Raw genomic sequence first — 16,775 nt, 5'->3', positions numbered from 1 at the left:
CAGCATATAACCATCTACAAGCATAAGAAAACCTCCCTCAAAACCTATAATTTTTTTTTTTATTCCTACAATATAGTGTCCGACTTAGTTACCAGTCCCACCAGAGAGGGCAGCAATGGACAGTTTTGTATGGTCACAAGACTTACTGCTAATGTCTCTGAAAGGAATCTAGTGATAAAATACCCACAATCTAATATTAACTCCTGTTCAAAACCTTCTCTCAAGCAACCCCCATTCCACCGAATCAAATACTTTATGGATGTTAAAATAGCAGTAACACACATCATCTCCTCCTTCAATGCTCTCTCTTCTCAGTGCAATAAAATCCTCCAACATTCTGCCAACATCCTGCCCATCACAAAACCTTTTGTGGCTCATTCCTACTACTTCTCCAGCAAAATTCCCAATGTTTTCCAATAATACATTTACCAGGATGTTCATTATGTATGTTTAGTAGTGCAATCACCCTGTAACTCTCCACCTTACACTTTTTTTCCACTTCCTTAAACAATATCTGCTACACTAAATGAAAAGCACCCCCTTTTTAAAAATCTTTCCTAAACACTCCCTTCAGTCATGACTGCACCCTTAATTAAAAAAATCCATTAGGAAACCATCCTCTCCCTCAGCCTTCCCCTCTTTTAAATGCCTTACTGCCTTTTCTAACTTGTCAGTCATAATCTCCTTGTTTATTATTTCTGTGGTCCCCATCGCTTAACTAGCAAATCATTCTAGTGTTTTTGAGACAGGATATACACTTACATCATGACACAGATTCCCACTGTTATGAATATATCAGCACCACCTTCTTAACAAGAATGAAAGAAAGAGCAGCCACCCAACAAATCATCTTTTACTCTTTGGCCAGGGATCTGGTGACTAAAATCTGCACCTAATCCTGTGTTAGTAGGACTATATTTTACTTTAACTAAAAGAATACATTTCTCACTTAATTACATATGCAATTAATGTTCAGGAATAAATAAAACTGCTTCATCTCCCTAAAGACCTTACCTGCATACGCCAGTCTTACAATAGTGGCTTCATCTTGGGCTAGGTGTGCAATGCCAGGCAAAATATATTCAGGGTAGATATTGATGTCATTGCGTGGCACCTCTTTGACAAGGGAAAGGATTTTAGTTAAGGTCCTCACAGCTTCAGCCCTAACTCGAGGGATGAGATCATTGCAGAAATGCAAAAGGTATGGTGTAATACGATCCAGCAAGATGTCAACCCTTAACCTTGGAGCTAGGTATAGAATGAGCTCCAAAGCAGCCAGTTTAGAGTCACAGTACTGAAGGGTTTGCAAACAGGAGGTTATGACTGAAACCAAAATCACTAATCCGTGCTCCTTTGAGTCACCTTCAGACTTTTCTGTTTGGTCATTACCATAAAGATTGCACAGTATATGTTCCAGATCTTTACGAATTACCAATATGCGTTCATCTGCAGACAGTGATGTCTCATCAGCAAACTGGGCCATATAAGGTTGGAGGAATGTATAAAATATTTCAGGGAATGCAACCCCTCTTTGTTGTATGAGGTGTTCCTCTGCAGTTAAACGTTTATCTGGGTCTCGCTGGATCATACGAGTGACCTAGAAGAGGAAGATTGAACTGATAAAAGAACACTTTAAAAGTACAAAAATCACCATGATGATGAATGCATACATTGTTTTAATGAGCACATTATTGTATATGGTCACAAAATTAATCATTACAGTGCTAACACATTAACAGAAATGCAGAGCTGAGCAAGACACTTACCACAGACAAAGTATGTACTTATCACAGTGATAGACCTGGATGAAAAGCTTCATCCTCAGTAACAGCAAGACTACTGACATCAGTGATAGGCAGCTTGACATCTAAAACTTTCCCAGGATACTAATCCCTCTCCTTATATCCATACTACTCTGCATGAAGACCTTCATCTCGAAATTTCTGGTATGCTACGCAAAGTGGAGGATACACAAAACATCGCTAGACTGCGTTACCAAGGCAGAGGGGGGCTGGGTGAGTGTGTATGTTGCTAACGATGGACCTGCTCATCAGGTTCTATTGTTATGATAGGTAAAATCCTTTGGTTTACCTTGTACAGTTCCTACTCCTCTTTCTGGGTGGTCTCCTTCATGAGAAAATATAGCAGATTACTGAGGCTGGTTCCAAATTAAACTTGAACTTAAACATCAGATCCAGCTTATAGTGTTCTACAGATGTGTCCAGTGAAGACCGTCTAGCTGCTACACAATTGTCATCCAAAGTTGCATTATGGAAAGATGCTGAGAGATAGCTACTGCTCCTATAGAACGTGTTGTAGGATAAGCAAAAGGTAAAGGGTTACTTCATAATGGAATTTAATAAATCTGTTAACCCTTTAGCCAAAATGATCTCTAACACCTTACAATCACAACATCTGCTACAGAAAGACACAAACACCTGTGAGTCTTACCGGACAGACTTTGTCCTGCACAAATAAAACATGTATATGGGGTATAACAAATGTGCACCATCGATTGCCATTAATAGGCAATGATACAAGAACTGACAAGTTGAGGTTAGATTTATTGGTTAATTTGGACATGAAAGATAGGTTTGTATGTATAAACTGAAACATGAACTACTAAAAAGCCAGCACGTAGGAGACTAAAACATGTACAGCATACAGCAGCCTGGAATATATTAGTCTATTAGTTTGGATTTTATTACGTTCTGTTTAGTAGTTTGTGTTTCAGTTTATTAGTCTGGATTTTATTACATTCTACTCCAAGTTTTTGGTGGTTTAGGTTTGTATGTATGCAGGTCCTATTTCTTCTTTTTTTTTCACAACTTTATTTACTAACGCAATACTTCCATTAGTCACAAACTTCATGCGTGGTGCAATTTATAATCCACCAGCAGTCACTTGTCCCATTCTCATCTCTCTCAAGACATTCTACATATGACAGCCCAGCACTAATGGTTATATTCATCTGCAATTAATGCTACCTTAATGCGTATAAAAAAAAAACAATACAGTACATAACCAGGAGTTTGTTTCTGTTTAACTGAACAAATGAGCTGGTAAACTATGATGATTTGCCAGCCCAAACCACAGAAATGCAAGTATCCTTTTTCATTATCCAGCCATTCTTCTCAAGAATGAATGTGGCTATTTGACCATTTAATAAAAATTTGGCACCTCTGCACAGCCATAGTCATGTATTAACTAACCAGAACCCACATAATCCCCTTGCTCTTCTTCATCATTGTACTGCTTATATAATACATAAAACAAAACTTAAACCTTCATGTCTAGTTTGCATACTGTATAACTAAACATCTTTGTTTACCATATCTGGTCCCCACTACAAATTACAAGTGCATTACTAGTCGCATACATGCTTCTCCCTCATAAACCTCTCCTCCTGTATCTAGAGCCCATTTACAATTATGTACCATGTCAGTCCAATGGCCATTTGTCCTTCTGTCATTCCTGCTCTTCCTTCCAAATACCATCATTAATCCTATACTCCCACAGATAAGTGAACCACGGGTGCCATGTACCTAACTATGCTAGTTTCTTTTCCCTTAACTCCCACTCTGTTTCCCTTGCTCTCGCCATTAAATTCACTACCGTTTTAACTGTTGGTCTCTCCCTCCTTTCCATTTCCATGTAACAGCCTTCTTGTCCATTACCATTATTAACCAAATTACTTTCAGCAAATTCTTCCTTGATGCCTCCCCTCCTCTGCTTCATTCCCTAATCCTAAAAGACTTCCTCATCCATACCAAACCTCTTCCCTCTTACTTTCCCCACCTATTCTCCTAAATAATTCCTAAAATCTAACAGCTGCTGACACTCCCAAAATATGTGGAGTTGGAGACAGGGGACAGGAAGTATATCTCCAGAATGTATTCTCTATTGTTGGAAACATTTTATGTAAAGTTTGTTGGGAGTATAAAAATACTTGTGTACATACTTCCATTCCACAATCTCAGTACCCTCCCCAACATCTGACATAAAATCTCCCATCGCTTTTCTTACTAACTGCTCTATAGTGCCTTTCATCTGCCAGCAGCCTACATAATTTGGAAATAATTCACCTTCCAACCTTTTATTAAATCTACAACTTCAACACCCATTTAATAATTCCAGGCCAACACTTTCTTACAATTTTTATCAAGTTTAGTGACCCTAACTCCTTTTTCAATGTTTGGTACTCGGTGAAATCTCCCGCAGTGACTGTAAATCATGCTTTTACTTCCTCTCAAGTCATATGTCTATCTTCTATTACTATTTGATCCCAATAAGTATAGGAAGTTCTCTTTCTCCAGCTACTCCTTGGATTGTCTATCCCCTTGTCTTTGAGATACCTGCCCCCAGCAAGGCAAATTACACCTCTAGTTCTTCAATATCTTGAACTAAAACATACAGCTAATCTCCCTATTTATGACATCTATCATTGATGAACACACCGGTTTGTATTCTTACCCCAAGAACGCCTTCAAAAAGTCAATCATACCCAACCATTAGTTCTTCATATATAACATCTTTTGCCATTTAATTTCCCCACTGTTATTAAAACTTCTAGCCATAAGTGAAAGCTGAACTGCCTTTTAATATGTCGAGTCAGGAGCTCAGACTCTCTGTTCTTTCTGCAAAGCCAATCTGTTCCATCTTACTCTTGGTCTTTCCCCATCCACAAAAATATTTCATCCAATTCCTCAACTTAGTAATTATCTTTTTATCTGTGGAGGGGGTCCAGAATACCTGCCCTAGATGCAAAATGTGCAGGACTATATTCCTCTATACAACCTTTGGTCCAGTTTTAGGTTCAAATGTTTCCATTTCTTAAAAGTTACTTTATATCTTATTTAGTAAACTGTTATATGAGTTCAGTAACGAAGCCTCATAGCTCCCAGCAATCCAGATCTCCAGATACTCAAGATATTGCCCTTCCACCAATGAGGGTGCATTTCAAGCATCTCCATCCTCCTTTGCATGATGATCCCTATACACCTTGTGTGTGCCAACTACTCAAACTTCTTTAACACAGCAAAAAGAAGAGGTATGTACTGATGCTAAGTTTACATCATCTGCATACCGGGCAATCTTTAAATCTCCCCACATATGACCTCTCATTCTTAAATGGTGCAGCCATACTACCAAAACTTCCAAGTATAATGTAAACAGATAAAATAAAGGGGGATAGTGGAAATCCCTGTCTTGTACTTAATAATGTTATGGGCTCCTCTAGCCCCCATTACCTTAATATTCATTTCTGGCCCATAATACAATCACTGAAGCTTTATTAAAGTTCCCAGGAGCCCTAAACATTAGTGGGAATAAATATACTCAATCGACCGTGTTGAAAGCTTTTTCAGCATCTAGTGAAATTATTGCAATCATCCTTCCCCCATCTTTTGTGCCCCATGAATTATCATAAGGGTGTGTGCAATATTATCAAACACGTCCTACTTCCTACAAACCCGTTTTTATAAGTGCTAACCTGGTTGCCGCGATAATCATACATGTCTTACAATCAAGATTTACAAGAGTTATTTGTTTATAAGAACTGGCACACTTCAAATCTTTCCTTTCCTTCAGGATGACTATTATTACTCCCTCTTACCATGAACGTGGGCACTCTTCCCAGTCAGTATTTTGTTGACAAGTGAAACGCATTGCTTTCATTAACTTTTCTTTCTTCAATTTCTAGACTTCTACAGGGATATTATCCAGCTCTGGGACTTTTCTCCCTTCCGTTTACTCTATAATCTCCATCACACTATCTGCTGAAGTATCTGAAAATCATGGCAGGTGTAGCTCATCCAGGAAATCTTATTTCCTGTTCTTCACAACTGTGCATAGCTCATGCTTGTATACCCTTCACAGAATCTCCCGAAAATCCCTTGAATCTCCATCAGGGTTTCCTCTGGCTCCTTTCCCCCTCCTCAGCTAACTGCAATACTTCCCTCTCTACCATCTGCTATGACTCTAGATGCCAAGGTCATCATTGCTCCTGGTGTGTTTGAAAGCAAAGACCCCCTTGCCACAACTCTGAGCCCAGATTCTGCTATCCTCTATCTGTTGTATAGCCTCCCAGGATCTTCCTAAATCTATCCTCCTCCTCTTTTGTTAACTTATTCCCTCTAAACTGTGAATTTGGAATTAAACATACTTTTCCTCTCAGGTTTTTCCTGTTCCCTCCACTTGCCTTTTAATTTCCTCCTTGTACCTGTCCCACCCAAGTCATCCAACATTTTTAGCACCTTTATTAAAATATCACATAAGAAATGTGAACATGTACATTAACAAAAATGTAAAAAAAAACACATTAACATTTTTCCATTTACATACATTATACATTACAAAATATACATTACAAAAGTCATGCAACACTTGTGCTAAATTCTTGTTTATCCAGAACAAGTACCCTTATCCTTAACAAGTAACAGGTAATCTTCAGTGGCATTTTATTGGATCTACCTGGTCTAGTCTCCCCACCAACTGTACATGTATGTGATCTGAATACAATACTGGCCCCACGTTTATCAATTTCCTATATTTCTTGAAAGAAAAAAGAAATTATGTTCTTACCATAACATTCCATCTACATTGTTCACTTTCATTCCTCCTCAACCTGTGGGTGTCAGATCCAAAAATCTGAAGAGAAAGGTTCAGGGGCTCAACATAGGAACTAAAGTTCCTAACAGAAACCAATTTCTTCAGGTTTACATAGAAAAGGCTAGGGGGAAGGAGGCTGAGGTATAATGAAATGGACAACACAGATGGACAGTTATGGAAAGAACATAACTTCTTTATCTGACGTTGTCATTTTCATTCATTCCTTAACTTGTGGGACAGAGTCCTCAGACATACAACTCTAGGGTGGCCCTCATGGAAGGATATTCTGAAGCACTGTAGAGCCAAAAGCAGCTCTATTCCTATAAATAATGTCTAGTTTGTAATGAGAAATAAAGGTACAAGACCCTGACCAAGGGGCAGCCACACAATCATCATTAACTGACATTCTCCAGCAAAAGGTTTGAGAAGTCACCAGAGATCTCGTAGAATGAGCTTTGGACACACCCTGACAAAGATATACCTTTTAATAAATAAATGTTCCTAAGCACCCTGGAAACTATTAGGGTCCAACCCAACACCCTCATACTAGGTGATTTCAACTACCCCTAAACTACCTGGGAAAACTACTCATGCACCAATTAACTGCCCCAACACTTCAATGAATTCATCAGTTCCAATGCCCTGGATCAGCTCATTCTTACCCCCACTAGAGGAAGCAACATCCTTGACCAGGTTATTACTAACACGGGCAACCGTTGCTCTACAGCAATAGTCAATTCCTCCCTGGTTAGATAAGAGCACAAACTAATCACCATGGAAATCAACGTCTTACCCACACACCCCCTCCCGCAAAGGTAACCACCATGAAAAACTTCTCCAAAGATGACTTTGGGCTCCTAAAAATAAAGCTAGCTAGCTTCATGGCACCTATGTCAATGGAAAATAGATGCATGACTGCTGAATCATACACCAATGCACTGTACAAATGCATGGAACTAGCCATACTCAACAGTGCCAAGACGCTCTCCTCCAAAAAAAGGAAGCCAATCTGGTAGTCCCCTGCCATTAATAAACTCTACAACAGAAGGAGGAAACTGTTGCAGAAAAGGTGAAGTCCCAAGACTGGAAAAACTCCCTTATTAGCCTCAACAAAAAGTTGAGATCCCTCATCAAAACCTCTAAAGCCAGCTATGAAGGCAGAATTGCAACAGACACTAAAAACAATCACAAGCTTTCTATAGTTATATCAAGAAGCAATACCCAGGTTTGCTCGGAGTTACTGCACAATGGTACTTCTTATACTGCGCCAACAGATATTGCCAACATACTGGCCGACAAATTCAGTGCCAACTTTACCCCTCTCTCCCCCCTACAGGGCCAATCACAATACCGGAGGAATGCCAGGCATCCAGCATTACTGCACAGGTTAAAGCTGCATTGTCCAAGGCCAAGAATAAAGCTTCCATTGGACCCGACAATATCCCTGGATGTGTTCTACATGAACTACAAAGTGAAATGGCACCACATCATCTGTGTGCCCTGTTCAATCACAGCCTTACCTCAGGCTTTGTACATACTGAATGGCGCTCTGCTACAATCATCCCTCTCCATAAAAGGGGGGGGTAACTACAGACCCTAGGAATTATCGCCCCATTAGCCTGACGAGTCTGATATGTATGGATATGGAGTGCGCCATCATGGACCTAATTAACAAGGACACAGGGAATCTCCAAACTCGATCCCATGCAATCTGGTTTTGTGAAAGGCAGATCATGCCTGCTCAACCTGGTTGACTTCTTTGAGTCAGTCACCAGAGCTGTGGATGAGGGCAAGGCAGTTCATACAGCCTACTTCGATCTGGCCAAGGTCTTTAATACCATTCCTCACTCAGGAATTATTGATAAACTCACCAAACTAGGCATCAACCCCTATATCACTAGGTGAGTTGCAAACTGGCTCACAGATAGAATCCACAGTGTGAAAGTAGAGGACCCCAAGTCAGACAGCAGACCAGTCACGAGTGGAGTCCCACAGGGATCAGTCCTGGGTCATCTCCTGTTTGGCATCTACTTATGAGAAGTCCAGGCCAACACTGAGGGACTCTGGCTGACCAATTTCGCAGACGACTGCAAGCTGGGAGCCATTATTAACTCCCCAAGTGATGTAGACATCATACAGAAAGGTCACACTGAGACCAATGACTGGTGTCGAAACCATGGCCTTAAGCTTAATGCCAAAAAATGCATCATCATCCCCTTTGGGAAAACCTCAGTTCCCACTAATTACCACATCAATGGGAGCCCACTGAAGGCGTTACAAGAGATCTGGGGATACAGGTTGACAGCAACCTCTCCTTTGACAACCACATTGTGGCACATCTCATTACCAAGGGTTTTGCATCCAGTAAGAAAGAGGTCATCATCTCTCTCTACTCTTCCCTCTTTAGGCCAATCATCGAGTATAATGCCCCATTTGGCATGTACCTCACTAGACACATACAACAGCTGGAAAGACCACAAAAGTACCTCACGAAAGGAATCCTAGGCCTTAAACAAATGTCTTACATGGACAGACTCAGAAAACTCCAGCTATTCTCTGTCTAATATCATCTGCTAAGAGGCAATCTCTGCTTGATTTACAAAGCCATGTCTGACCCAGCTCCGTTAGAAATGCAACACCTAAAGAAATCCCAATCCCTCCACACCACACGCTCCTGAGACCTCAATCTCATTACCACAATCAACAAAATTTGTTGGAGGGACAGGTTCATAACCCAGAGACTGCCCTTGCTCTGGAATAGACTTCCCATACATGTCAAGCATAGCACCTCACTGGCCCCCTTCAAGAGAAATCTTGATGAGTGGATGGGAAATAGAAAGTTCACTCCGGGGAACACTCCAGTGGCTTTACTTGATAGAGGCACTAGGAACTAACATCGGGCGGCACGATGACAGGACACTTCTATGAGCTAGGCTTGTAAAGGCTCCAGGGCCATTAGCCTAGTACACACCTATGAACAAAAGAGATGCAAACTCGTAACCATCTGGCCAGAGTAAGCTTGGTAACTGCTATAACCTTCCTAACCACTGAAAAGGATATGAACAGCTGGTCAAATTTTCTGAATGTTTTTTTCCTGTCCAGATAGATATGTAATTGTCTATGAACATCAAGAAGATGTAGTGTGTATTCTCCCTTGTGCTGAAAATTGAGGAAGAAAATCAGAAAATGAATGGACTGATGGATATTGCTTTCTGTGGCCACTTTACGTAAAAAGGATGGATTGGTCCGCAAAGATACTCTGTCCTTATGGAAGACCAAATAAGGAGGTTTAGAAGAGAGGGCTTAAGGCTGGGAAACTCTTTTTGAGGATGTAAGAGCTACTAAAAAGGCAGTCTTCCAGGACAGAAACTTTAGATCTACCTTAGCTGCTAGTTCAAAGGGGTGGAGAACCAAAGCTTGTAAAACCAAAGTAAGATCCCACGGGGGGGGGTTGCATCTTTGATTGGGGTCGAAGTAAAAAGGTGTCTCTGAGAAAAACCTTACATAGCTTAGAAGAAGCTAGAGAAGAAGAGTTTTCCCCAAATGTGGAAATGCAAAATGGCTGCCGACTGAACCTTCACTGTGGAATAGGCGACTCCGTTCTAGAACAGAAAAGCCAGAAAATCTAATATCACATGAACAGGATGTGTAAAAGCATCTATTAGCTTCTGTTGAGCCCAAATGGAGAATCTTTTAAATTTAATTTTATACATCTTTCTGGTAGATGCTTTGTGAGCTGATATCAGAATCTCTCGGACTGGGGATGAAAGCCTGGAATGTCTAGCCATCACTGGAACTTGGAATTGAATAATCTTTAAACAGACATAGCCATATATGGCCTTTCATGGGGCCAAATGACAGAAGTGTAAGGTTAATTCTCCTAAACTTTCCTTTCCATACGACTAAACTCCCATCCCTATTTACTAGGAGTCCCTCTTCTACCAAGTGTAAAAGTATTACCTGCAAGAACCACCACACCACCACCCCTCTCCTTCTGTCACCACTACAGCTATCCTGTGCTAGAATTTTAAGCCCTCTAGGGATCAACATACTACGTTCCTCTTCAGAAAGATGAGTCTCGTGCAACACAGTGATTTTTGTTCAATCTTTCCTCAAAACTTTATTATTTCTCTTTTTATTTGATTTGCTAGCCTGTTCACATTCCATACTGATTTTAATACTCCTCCTCATAAATGCACACTCTCTCTCTCTCTGTTCTGTAGTCCATTACCCATCTTGCCTTGCTTCTCTTACATTGGCATTTAACTCACCTTTTATTTCCCTGCTCCCACATATAAAAAACTGTTACTTGTCTGTTCTTTACACTATAACTCTTTTCTAGTTTGCTCTTAACTCTATTAATCTTTATTCTTCTTCTTCCTTTTCTCCTGGCGCCACTGGTAAACTCCCTGCCCCCAACTTCCAAAAATCAACTATGCACCAAACTATTCTCTTCCTAGGTGAGGGCAAAATCCCCTAGTCAACATTTGGATACCTAGCTGCCTCCTTCTCAGATTCCAAATGGTGGATCTAATAAAACATGTGCTAGGAGACATTCTGAATTCTCACACGTTACATCTTTATTATTAGCTCTTGCCCGCCCTAACTACTTCTTTAAAATTAAGACACTGGATTTTTTGAAATTCCTGCTTACAGAGTCTCACTTATTTTGATTAATGCTACTTCACCCCTTCTTTTCAAAACCTACACACACTACTGCATAACTTTATTCATTACTGAGGGAAGTCTCAGTGCCACCAAACACCATCTTACTCTATATGCTCACATTATCTTGTCCTTTACAAACACTAATGTTGACTTGAGGCACCATGTCTTTCCTTTCCCCTCCCTATCTTGTTAGTTATAGCTTCTCCTCTTTTTCTTAAAAAAGCGCTATACTAGATTTTTTTTCCCATTTCAAACCAAAGAGCCTACCAACTCCATGTACTAAAATGATAGGTCCCAACTCCCTCTAAGGAGACACTACCAGTAATTGAATGCTAATTTGCACTATTTCCCTTCAGAAGCTTTTAAATATATCTATGCAGAGCAGGCTGTCATAGAATCCCACCTTCAAATAAATCAACATAGACATAGAGAAATTACCTCATTTATCAAGTAAAGTTTAAAAACTTTGAGGTTTTATATACAGAAAGGATAAGAAAATGGGTAAATTTCACCGAGATTTAAGTGATTATGAAGGGGGGCACCCCTTCTCAAGTAACAAACAGGTTAGGTTTGAGCCTTCCCACAGGAAGGGTAATTAAAGGAAAAGACCCAGATCTATCTTGAAAAAATCAAACACATCAAGTTGTGATGAATCGGGTGAGGATTCCTCAACCACCTTAGAGTCCACTACACAACACTCTGCCGACTCACCAGTCTTTAAAAGGAGAAATTCTTTGATCCCTTTAGCCAAAGGTACAAACGGGGTGGGAGGGCACACAGGGATGGAAAAAGTACAGTTTTGTACCTACCATAAATGTAGATGTCCGATAGGCATGCATCTGCAGTCCTTACAAATGGGTTGTCCTGTCGTCAGGCAGCCCTTCGGTCGGCCGGATTCCAAAGTCTGGGTCTGGCCTCGGCTGGTGTCGCACTTCACCCGACGTCATAGCTGCAGTTCTTCGGGTATAAAGGCATCAGCCGACGCCATTTTCCTCAGTGTTTCTTGCCCCAGATGCCAGGTGCCCTCTAGGAAGGCTAAATTTGGATAAATGCAAATGGTTCCAAATAGTAGAGAGCAAACAAAAAATAAGCATGTATGTACATATATACAAACAAATACACCATAATAGATTCCCCCCAGCTAGCTACAAGATGGGCAAATACCCTAGGAGTACCACAGAGGGGAAGGAGGGTGGGTAATCCTGACTGCAGATGCATGCCTATCGGACATCTACATTTATGGTAGGTACAAAACTGTACTATGTCCTTCAAGGATGCATCTGCAGTCCTTACAAATGGGTAGAATACCATAGCCAAACTGGGGGAGTAGGAGAAATAAGATTATGGTGTAGTTAAGATCCCTTGCAAAACAGCAGTGGCAAAACCTGCTCGGGATCTGGAGTATAAAGGTAAATTATAATGCTTGGCAAATGTATGCACGGAGCTCCAAGTAGCAGCCTCTAAAATGTCTTTGGTAGCCACTCCTCGTAAAAAAGCTGTGGTAGTGGCTGTAGCCCTTGTAGAGTGAGGCCTGATGTTTTCTGGAGTTTTCTTCCCATGGTAGGAGTAACAAAATCTAATGCAATTTCCTATCCACTTAGAGATTGTCTGTTTTGAAATTGCTTTTCCTTCCATTCCTGTTGCATATGCTACCAGTAGCTGGTCAGTTTTTCTGTTATTCTTGGTCCTGTCCAGGAAGTAACGTAATTGTCTATGTACATCCAAGGTATGCAACAGTCTTTCTCCCCTGTTCTGTGGGTTGGGGAAGAATGTAGGTAGGTGGATAGCTTGATTTAAAGATACCCTGGAGACCACCTTTGGCATAAAAGTAGGATTAGTTCTCATGAACACTCTATCTTGATGGAAGATCAGGAAGGGCTGTACTGCCATTAATGCCTGTAGCTCAGATACCCTTCTTGCTGAAGTGATTGCAAGCAGGAAAGCAGTTTTCCATGATAAGTATTGTAATTCTGCTGTTGCTGCTGGTTCGAAAAGAGGTAGTGTCAACTTTTCTAGCACAAAGTTCAAGTCCCATGCTGGCAATGGTGGCTTCCTAGGTGGTTTTACATTTTTAATTCCTCTCAGACTGGAGGATCCAAGTTGTATTCTGCTGAAATAGCTGATGCATGAATCTTAATGGAAGAATAGGACAGGCCGTTGTGGAAGAGCTCTGCCAAGTATTCCAGGATGTTAGCTATGTTTACCAGTGACACATTCTCTCCTTTTGCTGTACTCCAAATGAGATATCTTTTCCATTTTGCTGAATAATTTTTTCTTGTTGAGGGTCTGCGAGCCTCCAAGATAATGTCTTTAACCCTTTGAGATAAATCTGGGTTATTTGGTCTTATGCAATGTTCCAGGCAGCCAGCTGCAGTGTTTTCAGGTTTGGATGCAGGGTTTTGAAGTTGTTCTGTGTTAACAGCAAGGGAACTAGGGGCAGAGGCCATATTTGTTCCCGAGACATACTCCTCAGTAATGGGTACCAATGTTGCCTTGGCCAGTCTGGAGCTATCAGGATGATCCTTGGATGGTCTTCTTTGATCTTCAATAGCACCTTGTGCATCAAAGGAAGAGGTGGGAATGCATATGCTGTCAGGTTTTCCAACTGAAAGATAGGAGTCCACTTTCCAAGCAAGTGGGTGGTACGTCCTTGTGCAGAATTTTTTCAGTTGGTGATTGTGTGGGGATGCAAATAAGTCTATTTCTGGTAGTCCCCATTTCCTTGTAATGGTTTTGAAGATGTCCGGATGCAGCATCCATTCGTGGGCATCCGTGGTAGTTCTGCTTAGGATGTCTGCTAGTATATTTTCTTTTCCTGGCACAAAAATTGCTTGTAACTGAATGTTGAAGCTCAGTGCCACATTCCAGAGGTCCATTGCCATCCGGCATAGAGGGTATGAATGTGTGCCTCCCCGTTTGTTGATGTACCACATAACTGTGGTGTTGTCCGTCCTTATCAGGAGTTGACCCTGTCGAAGAAATGGTCTGAATGCCTGAATTGCCAGTTTTACTGCCAGCATTTCCTTTTGATTTATGTGTAGGTGCAGCTGGTCTTGAGTCCATAAGCCTTGTATGCACTTGTCCAGCATGTGTGCCCCCCAACCGAGGTCTGAAGCGTCTGTTGTGATGATCTTGCTTGTTTGAGTGCTGTGGAAGGGCAGTCCCTTGTTTGTTTGACAGGCCTGAGCCCACCATTGGAATTCTTGCTTCAGGCATGGAATTATTGGAATTTGGGTTTCTAGGCTGTGCTTGTGCTGAGACCATAAATTCCTTAGGTACCACTGTAACTTTCTCATATGTAGTCTGGCATGTGGAATCAATATTATGCAGGATGCCATGTAACCGAGAGCTTGCAGGACTTTTCTTGCTGTTAGCTGGTTCTGCTTTGTTAATGCCATGAAGTAGAAAGGGAGTTGCTCCTGTTTTTCTACTGTCAGGAATGCCATTTGTTTTGATGTGTCCAGATCTGCACCCAGGAAGGTTATCCTTTGGGATGGTATCAGCCTTGACTTTTTTATATTGACTTTGTATCCCAGGGCTTGTAGTAGATGAATGACCCTTTGCAAATCTTTTGTTAATTTGTTTTTGTTGTCCGCTTGTAACAGGCAGTCGTCCAGGTAAGGGTAAATTTGAATTCCCTGAAGCCTGCAATGAGCAATTACTGATGCCAGGCATTTCGTGAATACTCTGGGCGCAGCAGATAAGCCAAAGGGCAATGCTGAGAATTGATAATGCTCTGATCCTGCAAGAAATCTGAGGTATCTTCTGCAATTTGGTCGTATGGGGACGTGCAGGTATGCCTCCTTGAGATCTAGAGTTACCAGACAAGACTCCTTGCGCCCAGCATGGGAAGAAGCTGCTGTAGGGTCAGCATTTTGAATTTTGGAACAATGAGGTATGTGTTTAAAGCGGACAGGTCGAGAATAGGCCTCCATTGGTTTTCTTTTCTTGGTACCAGGAAAAGTCTGGAGTAAAATCCTTGCCCTTGTTCCATAGATGGTACCCTTTCTACAGCTCTCATCCTTAGTAAGTGAGTTATTTGTTCTAGAGCTTCTGTCTTCTGATTTGGAGGTAGGTTTGGCATTCCTCTCTTCCTTGGTAGAGTATGGAAGTGAAACCTGTAACCTTGGTCTATTGTCTGTAAAATCCATTTGTCTCCTGTGATGTAATGCCAGTTTACTGAAAATAAGGCTAGCTTCCCGCCTAAGGGTGCCTCTAGTTGTTCCCTGGTAGGCGGTGCCAGAGCCAAGTCACTGTGATTGTCCTGTGGAAGTGGTGGTGGTGGCTGGATCTGTGGCTGTACCTCGCTGGTTGTTAGCCTGCCACTGGCGTCCCCTGTAGGCACCTCTGGATTGACCCCTGCCTCTTGAGCGTCTATTCCTGCCTCTCGGAGCTCTGGAGGTGTCTGGAAAGGACCAATTCTTGGAAGGCCAGTTCCTGCTAAACCTTGGAGGCTGGACCTGCAAGAAATCCTTGACTGTCTGGACAGATTTTGCTTTCTCTTCCACCTTCTTCAGCACCTGCTGTGCAGGGGAGCCAAACAAACTGAGCTTATCCATGGGAGCATCTAGGAGCTTTGATTTAACATGGTCTGGTAAGGACTGTTCTTTTAACCATGCATGTCTTCTGATCACTGTGCCAGTCATGGCTGAACTAAAGGAAGCCTCCAGTGCATCATAGCCGCATTTTAAGGAATGATTACTGACCTGCTGAATGTTATGTACCATTTCCTGTACAGATTTTTTATCTAATGGTTCATCCGAGGACAGTTTTTTAGTTAACTGGTCTAACATAAATTCCTGATACTGAATCATGTGGAATTGACAGTTCAAGGCCCTAGCTGAAAGAGTAGCAGAAGTGTAAACTTTTTTTACCCCATCTCTCTAAGGCCCTAGATTCCCTTTCAGAGGGAGGGTTTTGGTAGAGGTAGCTGCTACAGCCTTGGGTCCCTGGGAGATAGTTTTGGGATCTGCAAAGGGAGCCTTATACAAATGATAATGTGTGTCCGGAACCCTGTAGTACCTATCGGGCTTAGCAGGGGCCGGAGGAAGAGAATCAGGAGCAGTACAAGCATCATTAAAAGCATCATCCACAACAGTAAGTACTGGAGGAATGGCTAAAGGCCTATGCTGTGGCAAATGCAAAAAGGTTCTAAGCCTTTTCCTAGAGTCTGAGAAATCCTGGCCCTGCCATTGAAATTGTTCCCTCATAGCATGCAAGGTTTCCCCAAAAGAAAATTCCTCAGGCGGAGAGGCAGAAGGAATGGACTCTTCTGCATCAGAGTCCTCATAAGGAGAAAAAGGGGCCTCTGGAGGGTCTGAATCATCTTATTCATCAGAGGAGCCATCTGAAGAAACTGGCTCAGGGGGCTCTACTCTAGTCCTCTTCTCTGGAGGTGGGTGAGAGGCCCTGTCTGGATGTGGTTGGGATCCCCGGATCAAAGAAATGAGATCCTCTGCTAGACTAAGCATTGTTGAACTAGAACTGGGCCTGTGAGA

The 16,775-nt window shown here is 41.7% G+C and overlaps 1 protein-coding gene across 5 annotated transcripts in view; it reads right to left on the bottom strand.

Moving 5' to 3' along the window:
- PIK3R4 (phosphoinositide-3-kinase regulatory subunit 4) overlaps window positions 1-16,775 on the bottom strand; it is a 1,126,702-nt gene that overhangs the window by 1,045,171 nt on the left and 64,756 nt on the right. For all 5 annotated transcript variants that reach the window (XM_044066738.1, XM_044066737.1, XM_044066739.1 and 2 more), the window contains exon 4: window positions 1,015-1,597. In XM_044066738.1, coding sequence (XP_043922673.1) covers window positions 1,015-1,597 — 583 coding nt within the window. The remainder of the gene's footprint in view (window positions 1-1,014; window positions 1,598-16,775) is intronic.

The sequence above is a fragment of the Protopterus annectens genome, chromosome 3.part1, assembly GCF_019279795.1.
Source record: "Protopterus annectens isolate FY-2018-M chromosome 3.part1, PAN1.0, whole genome shotgun sequence".
Classification (NCBI taxonomy): Eukaryota; Metazoa; Chordata; order Ceratodontiformes; family Protopteridae; genus Protopterus; species Protopterus annectens.
Note: the sequence above shows the minus strand (reverse complement) of the source record. Positions and strands in the feature narration are given on the sequence as shown.